General features: G+C 40.1%; 2 protein-coding genes across 6 annotated transcripts in view; one reads left to right on the top strand and one right to left on the bottom strand.

The window, feature by feature from the left end:
- PGPEP1L (pyroglutamyl-peptidase I like) overlaps window positions 1-5866 on the top strand; it is a 26829-nt gene extending 20963 nt beyond the window's left edge. For all 3 annotated transcript variants that reach the window (XM_080607239.1, XM_080607238.1, XM_080607240.1), the window contains one exon: window positions 213-5866. In XM_080607239.1, the coding sequence (XP_080463365.1) occupies window positions 213-381 (169 nt within the window). In that variant the 3' untranslated portion in view covers window positions 382-5866. The remainder of the gene's footprint in view (window positions 1-212) is intronic.
- Window positions 2199-12518, bottom strand: part of IGF1R (insulin like growth factor 1 receptor) — a 180739-nt gene continuing 170419 nt past the window's right edge. For all 3 annotated transcript variants that reach the window (XM_080607234.1, XM_080607233.1, XM_080607235.1), the window contains one exon: window positions 2199-9703. In XM_080607234.1, coding sequence (XP_080463360.1) covers window positions 9337-9703 — 367 coding nt within the window. In that variant the 3' untranslated portion in view covers window positions 2199-9336. The remainder of the gene's footprint in view (window positions 9704-12518) is intronic.

Genomic DNA, 12518 nt, shown 5'->3' on the forward strand with positions numbered 1-12518 from the left:
GGGTGAGTGTCTGAGAAACTAAATCATCAGATAAGGAATATTTGTTTCTCAAGCTTGTTTTATTTCAGCATTTCCTTTACTCACTAAACAAATATGTTAAATAATTTTATAAACCAGGTATGGTTTGGCTACTTAAAGAATATTTAAATTTAATCAAAGTTTATCCTTCCTTAATCCAGGTTTCTGTTTCTGTTTTGTTCTTAATATTTCAGGTATATCTGCGATTACACCTATTACGCTTCTCTGTATTATGGTAATGGAAGAGCAGCTTTCATCCATGTGCCTCCATTATCCAAATCTGTAACAGCAGACTCTCTAGGAAAAGCATTACAGACAATTATCTTAGAAATGTTAAAACAGTGTGGGGAAGAAAGAGAGTAAGATGGATCATGAAAGAGGAAAAAAAAGAGGATTTCTTAGAATGCAATTCCTTACTTCTTAAAAGTAGCAAATGTTATTTAAAACCCTTACATAAAAGATTTTTATATTCCAAGTTATTTTTAGCAAAATCTCCTTACAGAAAACAAATTACTCTGGTGTAAAAAGCTTAAGAGAAAAAAAAAATCATAGTTTGTATTGCTAACAATGATAAGGTTGCTTCAAATTTAAGAAAGTGTGTGAACGTGGACTTAAAAGTTGTTACACATTTTCTAAAATCTTTCAAGTTTTTTTTTTTTTTGAAAATTTTGGAGAAAACAAGAAACATTTTGGATGCTCAATCCTAGTTCCAAAGGGTAGAAAAACATTACTACAGATTTACTGAATCAAGATCCATGCTTGCAGCTCTAAGGACATTCAGCACTGGATCTCAGAGGTCCTTCTCAGTCCCTGTTCAAGTCCAATGAGATAGCTCATCTAATAGAAGGTGCCCATATAACAACTGTAAATATGGGGGAAAACCAAAACACACAGGGATGCTGTTATCTGAAGGTTTCTTCAGATATCTGTATCTCTTGGAGACCTGCTGTAAACGCTGGTTTTCACATCAAAAACAGACTATGGAGCTGGGGTGACTTAAAAAGAAAGCAAATAAAAAGCTAGAATCTGGCAGACACTGAAATGCTGTTAGTGATTTGGGTTTAAATTGCCCCAAAACACCATTTACCCCAAATTCTCAGTATCTGTCCCAAAGGAAAACACTGTAGTCCTTCCACAAAGCACAGAACAAAGACAACAGTCTCTCAGTACAATGGGTCACGGCTATTCAGGGATTTATACATCAAAATCAAAAAGCTAACTTGTCCCAAGAAAGGCAATCACTGAAGCACTGTGATGTGGAATGCGTTATGGCACATCATCTTTCTTACAAAACAGGAACCAAATGAGATCCCAAGTTGTAAAACTTGGGATCAGACAGTGACAGATCACTTCTGCGCTTCTCCCCTGCCAAGCCAGGCTCCTCGATGTCTCAAACGCAGCTATATACAGAAGTACTGCACTATTAATGCTGGAGAAGACAGAGGTTTACAGAGTGTCCTCTATAGCACACATGGAATGGCAACGCGTGCTCTCCTTAGTAATTTTGCTAGTACCAAACCAGACAATTATGACATAAAACTAGCAATTATTTTTCAAAAACAGTCAGCAGAATGGAACAGGAGCGCCTTAATATGGGCATCTGGGATTTTTCTAAGGAAAACAAAAGCTCATTTCCTCAAGTGTCATGTCAGTAAAAAAGGTCAACAGCCAAGGACAACCTAAGGGCTAAGACACCTGAACAAGCTCTGGGCCACCACTGTGCCCTAGTCAAGATTTTGACAACAAGAGTCAGAGGAATTGGAAATGTCAGAATAATGCTAGTTTTCTTGCCACTATCTTTGCCAGCAATCTTTGCAGAAAACTGATAACCCCGTGCTGGATGGGTGAATGCCTCATCTATGGATAGCTGTAGAGGTAAATAAAAGGGTTTCCTTCAAATAAATAAATAAAAATGCTTCCCTTATTAAAAGAAACCACCTACTGCAAAGCAGGACCCAAAAGTCCCATTGAAAAAGGGCCCACAAACTCAGTGTCATTGGATTAAAATAGTTTAGATTTCAACACAACATAATGGCAGTACTGACCTCCACAAAGATATTTTTTTTTTCAGAGTTGCTCAATCAAGTGCAGCCAAAAGGGCAGAAGAAAAACAGATTTACTTTTTTTTTAAAGCTGTACTTGCTCTGCAATAAGGAACAATAAATTCAGAAAGAGACAAATGCATACAGAATTCTTTTATTTAACTTAAATCATGTAGTACTGAAACTACTAGAAAAAAGCAGAGTAAGAGAAACTAAAGGAGCCTTAGCTTCAGCCATTCAAAATAGACAAAGTTTCTTCTTTTCATAATGTAAAGAATCCCGAGTATATCGCAATAACAGGAATAAATTCTTACAACAGAATATACAAAAACATTTTGAATTTTTTTTTATCTACTGATTCATTTTAATATAAACACAGGAATTTCTTTAGGAATAATTTATACACAGCAAGTCTTTTTTATGTAATAAATTGGCCATGTTATTGTTTAATTTTCTCTTAAAAAAATTTAAACAAGAAAACTTGGAAAATGTTGTATTTGCAACTGCATCCATTCCTTAGCACTTTCTAGTTTTGTTTTTGTCCCAGAGGTAGACAAACTCTGGCCAATCCTTTCATCTCAAACCTCACTGGTTTAGAAAACAGAAGAGCTGATTTTAAACAATATCTAAATCATCGTAACACTTCAGAAATGCAGTTAGTCTAATTTCAGGGGGGGGAAAGGGATCTTCAGTATTCTTAAATAAAAATAAATAGGGACCCTGCTTTGCCTCTTTCAACAAAGCTTCAAATGGTACTCAGGATCTTTAGAGGCTGCATACAAACTTTTAGAATGATAAGACCTCTGCAAATAGTTCTTCAACAGTAATTACAAAACCGTCTTCCCTCTTTCTCTTATGCAGTCGTATCCTTCAAACCACCTGGCAACCATAAAGCAGGTACTGAACAGCACAAGTGAGACTGCGTAGCAGCAAAACCCGTTCTGTTTCCCCAACCAGTGAGGTTCGTGTAGTCCATTAAGTTAACTGCACTAGACAGTAAAGTGAAATGACCAGTTAAGATGATCCCACCCCAACCAGAGGGCTCTGGAAGACCAGGATACTGAAGATACAGAACATTTCCCCAACTTCTTTATTCATTCGCTATATACTGGGACACAAAGCTTGGGTGGGTAAGGGGAGGGGGATGAGCCATGAATTGGACAAGTTAGCAATCCTTTTTGGCATATTGTAAAGCTAGCTAGTAAACTGGTACCATCAAAAAAAAAACTGATCACATACAGACACACCCACACAGACACAGAAAAGTGCCCTTAAATTATATTTTAGGCATTAATAAACTACAAACATTTTATAAAATTATTCTATGTACTTACAAAACGCAATGAAACATTTAATTAGTTCTTGTAAACCAGATCTTCGTCAACTGACTACCCGTAATCTACTGGACTTAAAGCCCTATTGAAAATGCTAATGGATTACTAATCAACGTAACGCATACAAAAAAAGATGGACGCACACACGCACGCTCGCATACAACCTAGTGATAGTCTTAAGGTACTTGCAAAACAGACCAAGTGTAGGTTGAGACTGATTCATACAGATCGATAATAAAAACCGTCGAACTCCCGTTAATGAGTTTACTACTTCAGCTGGAAAGTCAAAAAGTTTATTTACAAGTACCAATGATCAGAATCTGAGCTCTGCTGCTGTCCCACACACCAAGCTCAGGAAACAACTTCAAACTTCTGCCAAGCCCTGTGTCTTTGTAAATATCCATTTCCATATCCTTTGTTTTCATACGTCTCCATACAAATACTTCTCAATTCTGATTTACCTGGCTGCACTCAGTATCGGAGGCTGCTTTTCGCCTCTGAGCAACCAGTTCTCTGAACTGAGGCATCCTTTGAAGCCCTCCTGCCTATTTGCAGTTCTGTATCTTCAGCACCCCTGGCCGCTGTGGTTTTTCTACACATCATTCTTAAAGTCTTGTCTGCACAACTACTCATGGGTTAAGTTGCAATATCTGGCTTTTATCACTGGTTAGTAAGGAGTGGATCCCTTGCACCTTCCTCCACTGTTGTTTAGCCCAGTGATTAAACACGCTGTTGACAAACAAAATAAGAACAGGAAACAAGTGTTACTTGTACTAATGGAATGAACAGGGTTTAAATATATATATCTATATTATAGATATACATATGCAGATATCTATATGCATATATAGATATATATGTATGGAGTTATACCAACAACAGGAGTGTCGTTCACTTAGACTCAGATTGTACTGAACACCCCTCGGCAGTTCCCAGAGGACCTGAGAGCAGTTCCATCTGGTGACCAGTCGTCCTGGGCAAACCGGGCTTCACTTGTTTCTAAAGACCAACAGGAGCATCAGTGCGAGCATCCCTGGAATCATACATCACTTAGAACCAGCTTTACAGAGCAGAGGCATTGTGCTGAGAAAGACTTGGCGAACACAGGCTGGCCTCAAACTTCCCATCACACTTGGCTTCTGCGTCTACTTTATCGCTCCCCTGAAAGCGCATCTCAGTACCGAGCAGCTGACACTTCTGTGTTTACATAGGAGCCACCTTCCTTCGCAACCAAACCACCTTCTGTGCCACTGCGAAGCTTTGCAATGCCGGTCAGGCGAGAACAACGGCCCGAGTGCTAAATCAAAGCCTTCCCCATAGCAATGACGATTTGTTAGCCTACTGCAATTAGAACATCTTGGTACCATTTGTCAAAATGCTGGTTTTCAGGGCTGGGTGGGCTTTTGCTTTTAATTTATAAACAAATTGGATTACTTTAACTTTATTCAAATATAGCTCAAGTTCTAAATAAATTTTCCATACCAGACAAGCCAGTGGTCTCAGGGAAGAACAACATTACAAACCATATTATGACTCTATCAAGCGAACATTAATTCTCAGTTGTTCACATGCATAAACAACTTGATTTACTGTCCAAGGGAAGTCTGCATGAAAAACCCATGTGAATAAAGCTATTCAAAATGCACAAAACACAACAAAAAAAGCTATGGAAACAAACAGAACAAAAAAGTAATTAAGCTTGAATTGCAAACACAGAACACAATGGTATCATGAAGGTGGTTTGGTCCAGGAGAGCTGACTGTCATCACACATGCGTACTTTTAGTCCCATGACTGTCTTCTATTGAAGTGCTTTTTGAAATGTTTATCATGATGGGTGCTACGTCATTAGTGTTTCTTCCTAATGCATTTTTAAACCACCTACATAAAATTATAAAAACCAGTAACTTGGACAGTTTTAACAAAACCCTCCTAGCCAGCTGAAAGATCTGAGGATCTCCAGTTGTGGTAATCAATATGTGCAAGAGAGGGGAATAGTCACTACACCAAAAGGTCACAAGAAGCTCAGAAAAAGGGGGAAAACAAAAACAGCATAGTAAAAACTTATTTTTTTTTCCGGGTTTGGGAAATGCTCCCTCCAAAGACAAACCCTGTAGTATTTAACCACAGGGCTGTATACTCAAGAGGCCATGTACAACTCCAAGTAGCCAAGCACCACATTATTCAGATACCACAACCAACACCTGCAGGAACAGCTGCCAGAGCTGGAAAAAGAGAAACATTATACATCATGTTGATGGCAAGCTCGTGTTAGTCCTGTGTGCCTGTAAACCAGTTACACGCTGTCAGAGGGCAGTTAAAATTTGATGGCTGGTCCATCAGAATCCACAGTTATGAAGCATATAAATGGGGGATGAAAAGGGAACTGAAGTTTTACTGGCACATTAAAAAAAAAAAAAAAATCAATTCAATGTTAGTTTTGAAGAAAAAAGAAAAAAAAATCAGTGCTTTCATTAAACAGAAGCAGCAAAGATCCAAAGCTGTAAACTTGATGTAGTAATATCAGGCAGCCCAGGGCAGGTTTTTTCACTGTTTTGGTCAAAAATAAAAGAAAAAAAAAAAGCAATGCTTGCTGTATGAGCCAAATGAATGCAGATTCAACCAAGTATCTTCTTGGTGCTTGTGGTATCTGAGGAAAAATTGGCAGGAATGACTTAGGACAAATAGAAAGTCCATTCCTTTATTCTAGAAACTCTTCTGGACCTGCAAACATTGTAAACAAATCATTTCTATAACAAATTTGATCAAATATTCATAATTTAAGGTTTTTATATCAGGTCACCTATTTGTCCACTCATCCAAACATGCCGTGACAACACATTAAAAAGCCTTTGTGTTTCCTTAGAATAACCTTAAGTCAGCCACCTCTTGGTTTTCTCCTCACAGGAACAAATTGGGACCAAAAAGGCAAAGCTCCTTGGAATCGAGGCAAATATTCTGAAGTGACCCTTTGTGATGAGCAGTGACTGTTCCCCTCCAGAACCTAGAGCATGTGGTTTATGGAGTGAGAGGTTACCAGTATCAACGGCATTTATTGGCTGCTGAGAAATGTGAGATGTATTTTTTTTATATACACACATATAAAAAAATAAGAGTGAGGTAGATAAATGTTTGAAAAAAATCAAAAACTGTCCCCCTGTCATACTCAAAAACCCTTATCTCAGTATTTAAATTTATTATGGGGCATCTCTACAGTGATTTAAACTGATATCACAAAAATAAATAAAAAATCCTACATAGAATACCTTCTTAATTAACTTTTTTGTCTTTTTCATTTTTAAAAGGGAAAAATAACTATGGGACAGAGGCAAGAGAAGATAATGGGACCTAAACTACACAAGCAAAAAGCACTACAAACTTTTTAAAATCTCCAGTCAAAACTAGCAATCAGTATATTTTAATTCTTTGTTCTTACTCAAAAGATTTAAACATTTCCATCCCAGAACCACCTCTTCACTGCCATCATTTGGTTGGATCAGTGCTAAACAAAGGCTTAGATGCTGTAACTAAGATGAGCAACTGGTACGACTCCTTGGTTAAAGACTTGATGATTGCCCCCTCCTTCCCTTTTCACCAAGGCTTCTGCAACTGAACAAACAAGCTTACTCATTTTCTTTTGTTCTGAGGTTTGGTCTATGATTTAAGCAACAGGCTTGGACTTGTACAGGTTTCCATAGCTGCCAACACGTAGCTGTTTGCTAGCCGAGCCACTGGCCTCAGCTATGTGCTTCCACCCTGCCCCATGGAAATGGCATGCTGTTTTGTTTCGTTATTTTGTTTTGACCAGGGGTGCAAAGTGCAGCCCAAGGCATCCTCCACGAGGGCTTCCTCAGCAGGAAGGCGAAGAGCTGGGCCAGGTCTTTAGCGGCCACCCTAAGAACGCCTGGCACCGCCAGCTGCAATTGGTACAGCTCTCGCTCGTGGGGTGGAAGAGTTAAAAGAGTCATTTTAAAAATCAGTGACCCAAAAGCCTGGTGTCTGCTGTTGTACCCAACAAATAAAAAAGGTGTGTGTCTGTCTGTCTGTGTGGGGAGTGTGTGTGGGGATGGGTGGGTGGATGTGTGCCACGACCAAAACAAGCAGGGAGGGAAGGAGGGGGAGGACCCTTGTACAACAATGAATAGAAACACTGAACAAGAATGTACTAAATATTTAACCTTTTTTCTGACCTGAGTTTGTATCATGCCTTGCACTGTAACAGACTCGCATGCTGTCTGGGCAGAGGTTAGTGGGAAGGAAGGAAAACCGGGTTTTAAAAACACCACACCGCTGCCAGAGTGTTTCCACGCAGGGTGTCCCTTCTTTCTCCATGTCCTCCTCAAAAGCCCTGTAACCCACACAGCCAAGATGTTGTAAAACAACTAATGGGAAAAAAAAAAAAAAAAGGAGGAAATGTATTTATAAAAAGGCATTAAACAGTTCATGGCAAATCATATGAAAGGTATCAGTTACTGGGAAGGAAGAAGTAAAAGTTACACACTATAGTACAAAGCATAAGAAAATCTGTTGAAGTGGGAAGGAAGGGAAGGGAAGGAGGGCAGACCTGAAGGTTTTCATAGATTAAATCCACAAAGATAAAGAACAAAAAAAATAGCAGCTTTTTTCTGTACAGACATATAGATGAGTATCTGAACCGTAAAAAAGTTATAAAAGTGACACAAAAGACAATGTGTATGCAAATGATCCATGGTCTAACATAGAACTGCAAGACCCTTCGAGAAGTCTTAATAATAAAGAGAAAAGGTCAACAAAGCATTATATACTTGAATCCGGTTACTGCTTTTTTTTGTCTTCTCCAATTTTTGTTTTATAGGTGTTTTTTCCTTGCAAGCCTGTGAAGGAAGGCAGGCTGCAACGATGGAGATCTCTGCCGGTTTTTTCATGTTTTTCATGTTTCATTTTTGGCGTGCGGTTGAATTTTTTTGTACAAAATGCACACGTTTGTTTAGCTCACCACTGCCAGTTTTGTCCAGAATTCATAGGGATGGGGACAGGAGTGGAGAGAGGGCTGTTTCTTTACCCCATCCCTTTTATCTTCTCCATCGCAAGAAAAAAATCACATTTTGTCCAGTTTTGAAAAAAGGTCTAGACAATTTGATTTTTGTTTTTATTTTAAATACCAGTGTATGATTGAATAGAATTTATTGGTCAGGATCTCCTTTAAACAGAGCAGTTGATTACTGTGCTCCTTCCATGCCTACAAAAAAAAACAAAAACAAAAAACAGAGTTCAGTTTTTTGGCAAAATTTGGCAGCGTTGAAAATGGTAACAACCTTGGACGAATGATGGCCCTTTTTTATTCTTTTACGTGTTCCTAAAAAGATTAAAGAGCAACATTAAAAATCCAGTCTTTTTAAATTTTTTTTTGTATTTTTTTGTGTGTGTTTTTGTTATTTTTTTGTTTCTTTTTTTTTTGTATGTGTTTTTTTGTTTTGTTTTTTTGTTTTTTAATAAAGACCTACAGTGTTAGGCAGGTGCTTGCAAAGGTACTGGGGAGCCACCTGGCCTGCGATATCTTTGATCTGATAAAAGTGCTGTACGGTTGAACTTGCACGCAGATATGTTTCCCATTATGAAGCAAAGACAGAGACAGAAAGAAAGAGAGAGAAGAAAGAGAGAGAGAGACATCAGATCTCAAGTTTTCTGTTGCTATTAAGTGTTAACATTAGAGTTTTAAAAGGCCAACTGTGTGCCCCATGAATGGAGTCCTTTACTGAAACAAACATCTGCTTGCATATTGAAAAAAGAAAAAACGATAACTTGTTTACTGAAAAAAGGGTTCTCCCAAGTGCAGCTATGGCAGTTCTGAAGATCCACTGAGGTACAGTAGGCTTTGAATATATTGTAATTTTCTTTCTTTCTTCCCCCAATATGTGTGTTTTTTTTCTGTGTTTTGTTTCTGTGAGATTCTGGTTCTAAGGATCAGCAGGCCGAAGACTGGGGCAACGGTAAGGCCCTCTCATTCTTGCGTCCCCCGTTCATGTGTGCGTACGGCTGTCTCTCCTCGAAGCTGGCCCGAAGGACCACCACGCCTGGGCCGTTCTCGGCTTTGTGTCCTGAGTGCTTGTCAGTGGGTTGGAGGGTGGAGGAGGGATCTAAAGGAATGCTCTCCATGTTTTCAGTCTCCAGGTCAAGCTCCTCTGTATCCGGAGGCTTGTTCTCTTCACTGTAGAAGAAGGAGACCTCTTTGAATGCTGGATCCAGCTCGTCTTTAATGCTCCCGATTATTTCCAGGAAGGAGGGCCTCATTTTCGGATTGTACTGCCAGCACATGCGCATCAGTTCAAACCTGGACAGGAAACACAAGAGCAAAACCATTTACTGAGGTGTTTTACGAGCCCTGACTGGAGAGCAACCAGCCGTGACTGAACGAGACCACGCGTTCAGGAAATCAGTCGGTTCTGATGGAAGATGAAGCGACAGAAGTTTTACAGGCCGAGATCCCTGTGACACGTGTTGACCTTTCTGAGCACTGATTTACTTCTCCAGCTCCTATCTAAACCATCTCAACTCCCTTCCACACACACTTGCCTATAAAGCCATCCTGTGGATAGCTGGTATCCAGAAGCATTGCAGATGTTCATCCCAATTTGGTATTTCCCCGGTTTTCCTCTAAAATATCCTGTACTTACCCAATCGTACAGCAAATTGATAGCGCCTCTCAGAGCATCTTTTTCAAAGAACCAGTCCCTACTCTATCAACACTGTCTTGAAAAGAAATTAAAATAGAAAATACACTATGTAAAAAAGTCCCTTTTTCCTGAAAGAAGAAAATGACATTAAAATTAATTGTAATACCCAAAAGGCATTTACAAATCTCAACAACGTTCTCTAATCTTTTATTTTAAAATTATGTTGTTTTCATTTATGGCCAGGGATGCATAATATTTTATGGAGTGTGAGATCATCTGTTTAAGCACATCCACGATTAGATCTGTACAATGTCCCATGCTGGTAAAAACCAAACCACAAAACGAAATAGTAATACGTTCATAATGAAAACAGCATTTTCATGACACAGCAGAATTGGATATTCCTGAGATCGCCCTGAGCTTTAAACGCAACACCAAGAAAGGATTTCGCAGTGTGAAGGTGGAATAGGGATGCCTTCTGTTAACACAGCACAAGAAATACGGCAAATTTCAATATGAAAAGGAAGATTAATTCTTTGAGTCCTCCCTCTGTGTGCACAGCACTCAGAGAAGCTCACTGTGTGTAGGATGTCACCGCTGGCCCCAGCTACTGCTTTCAGTGGTGGAATAAGAATGAATCTGGAGGGAATGAGAAAAATCTTTCATTTCAAGTAACACGCTAGAGAATACTTCATGCTTCTGCCTTACCTCCCAGCCATGCGATCTGCAGTCCCAGTAAGACCCCATCTCTAGCCAGCAGCCAAGCCGGGGCACCTGGTGCCCACCTCTGCCAGCCCTCCTGTGCAAGGTGAGCCAAGTCACCTGAACTTCTCGATTTTACAAAACACCACCATTTTCCTAACTTCCACAGATGTTCAGAAAGTAAGCAAGGCATTCCATTTTTTCACTTTAATCAGCTCACACTGCCTTATGCCCTGGCAGCAGTTTACTAGATCTCCGCACTAGTGTGTGCAATTTTTATTTTTTTCATTAAAAAAACAACACTTTTTTTTTTTTTTGATAGCACCTAAGCCCTTCATAGGCTAAGGTCCTAATTTCTCCAGGGTCCCTGCACTAGAACAAACCTTGCAACACGACTGTCACCGTGCTGGAAAGCCCTGGGCTCTGACGCCTGTTGCTGTGCACCGATGCACACAGCAGGGCTTGGAGAGCCTGGGAACCCTGGCCTGAAACAAACCAAAACAAGGAAATCCCCTCCTCCAGAAACTTGCTCCTGGGGAAATTCTGTTCCACTTCCTCATCGGGTGCACTGTGTTCTCAGCTGACACGGACCAGCACAGAGGTGGAAAGCTGCTGTGACCGGGATGCAAGCACTGCTGAGAGTGCTTCACCAAAATAAAAGCAATCTTAACTCAAGCATTTGAAGTCACAAATATTCCTTTTAGTGCTTGGCTGGCACAGCTTTGCGTGAACAGAAGCCAGCCACCTGAGCACGGCCTTGTGACACCCAGAAAGAAGCTGGCAGAACCCGTCTGTGCTGTGAGAAGTGCCCCGGTCCTCAAAGCTGCATTGTAGCAGGCACGTAGACACACCATCAGCGCTCAGCTCGTTGGTTTGGAGCCTTCAGGAGTCTTTCATAGCGAAAGTGAAGCCAAACTATAAAACTGTATTATACCCTCACCCACAAACGAGAAGGAAAGCTTGAGACATAAATATATAAAATCCATTTCTGTTACTTCACTGCTGTTTCCTTTCCAGCTGACTGCTGCGTCCATGAATAGAAGCCTCGGCTGGAGCCAAGAACACTGGATATTCGCTGGCACCGCGCCCTGAGGCCTAAGGGCAATGCTAAGGAGATACCACAAGCAGTGGAGTAATGCATGTGACATCAGCACAAACAACGACATGTGATGTTTCTTTTAAGCCATTCCAGATTTAAAAACCCTACAGAGTTCCCATAAAAGGATTTTTTTTTTCCCCTTACTAACTCTGTGGGCTTGAAGACCTTGTTTACATTATCTTAAACAACAAAAACAAAACTAAACTAAACAAAAACACCAACCAAAAAAACAACACGTTCCAGCAGACAATGGAAGAATTTACAGGCTGCTAATACAATCTGAGTTCCATAAAGTGTGTTTCTGGCTGGTGGCAAGTGAGCCCAAGGAAGTTGCAGGCTTTACCACGAGCAGGGAGATAACCAGTGCTGCTCTAATGCACTCAAGGAATGCTGCAGAAACTGAGCTCCTTTTTGCACTGAGACATTACAAAACGAAAATGGAAGATTACTGTATCAGTTGCATTCCATTTGAGCATGCGCTTGTGGCTTGATTTGATGGAGAACAGAGAAAGGGCTCCTATTCTGCTGTTGCTGCATGCCAGGATTACCTCTGGATAGCAGACCCTGGTTTCAAACCAAGCGAGCGCCAGGAACAAAGGAAAAATCGGCAATACGTAAATAGTCTAGTCAGCTACATGTGGGGGAAGCAATTTTTACTTCAAAACCAGAGT

The sequence above is a fragment of the Anser brachyrhynchus genome (genome assembly GCF_964034855.1).
Source record: "Anser brachyrhynchus genome assembly, chromosome: 11".
Classification (NCBI taxonomy): Eukaryota; Metazoa; Chordata; class Aves; order Anseriformes; family Anatidae; genus Anser; species Anser brachyrhynchus.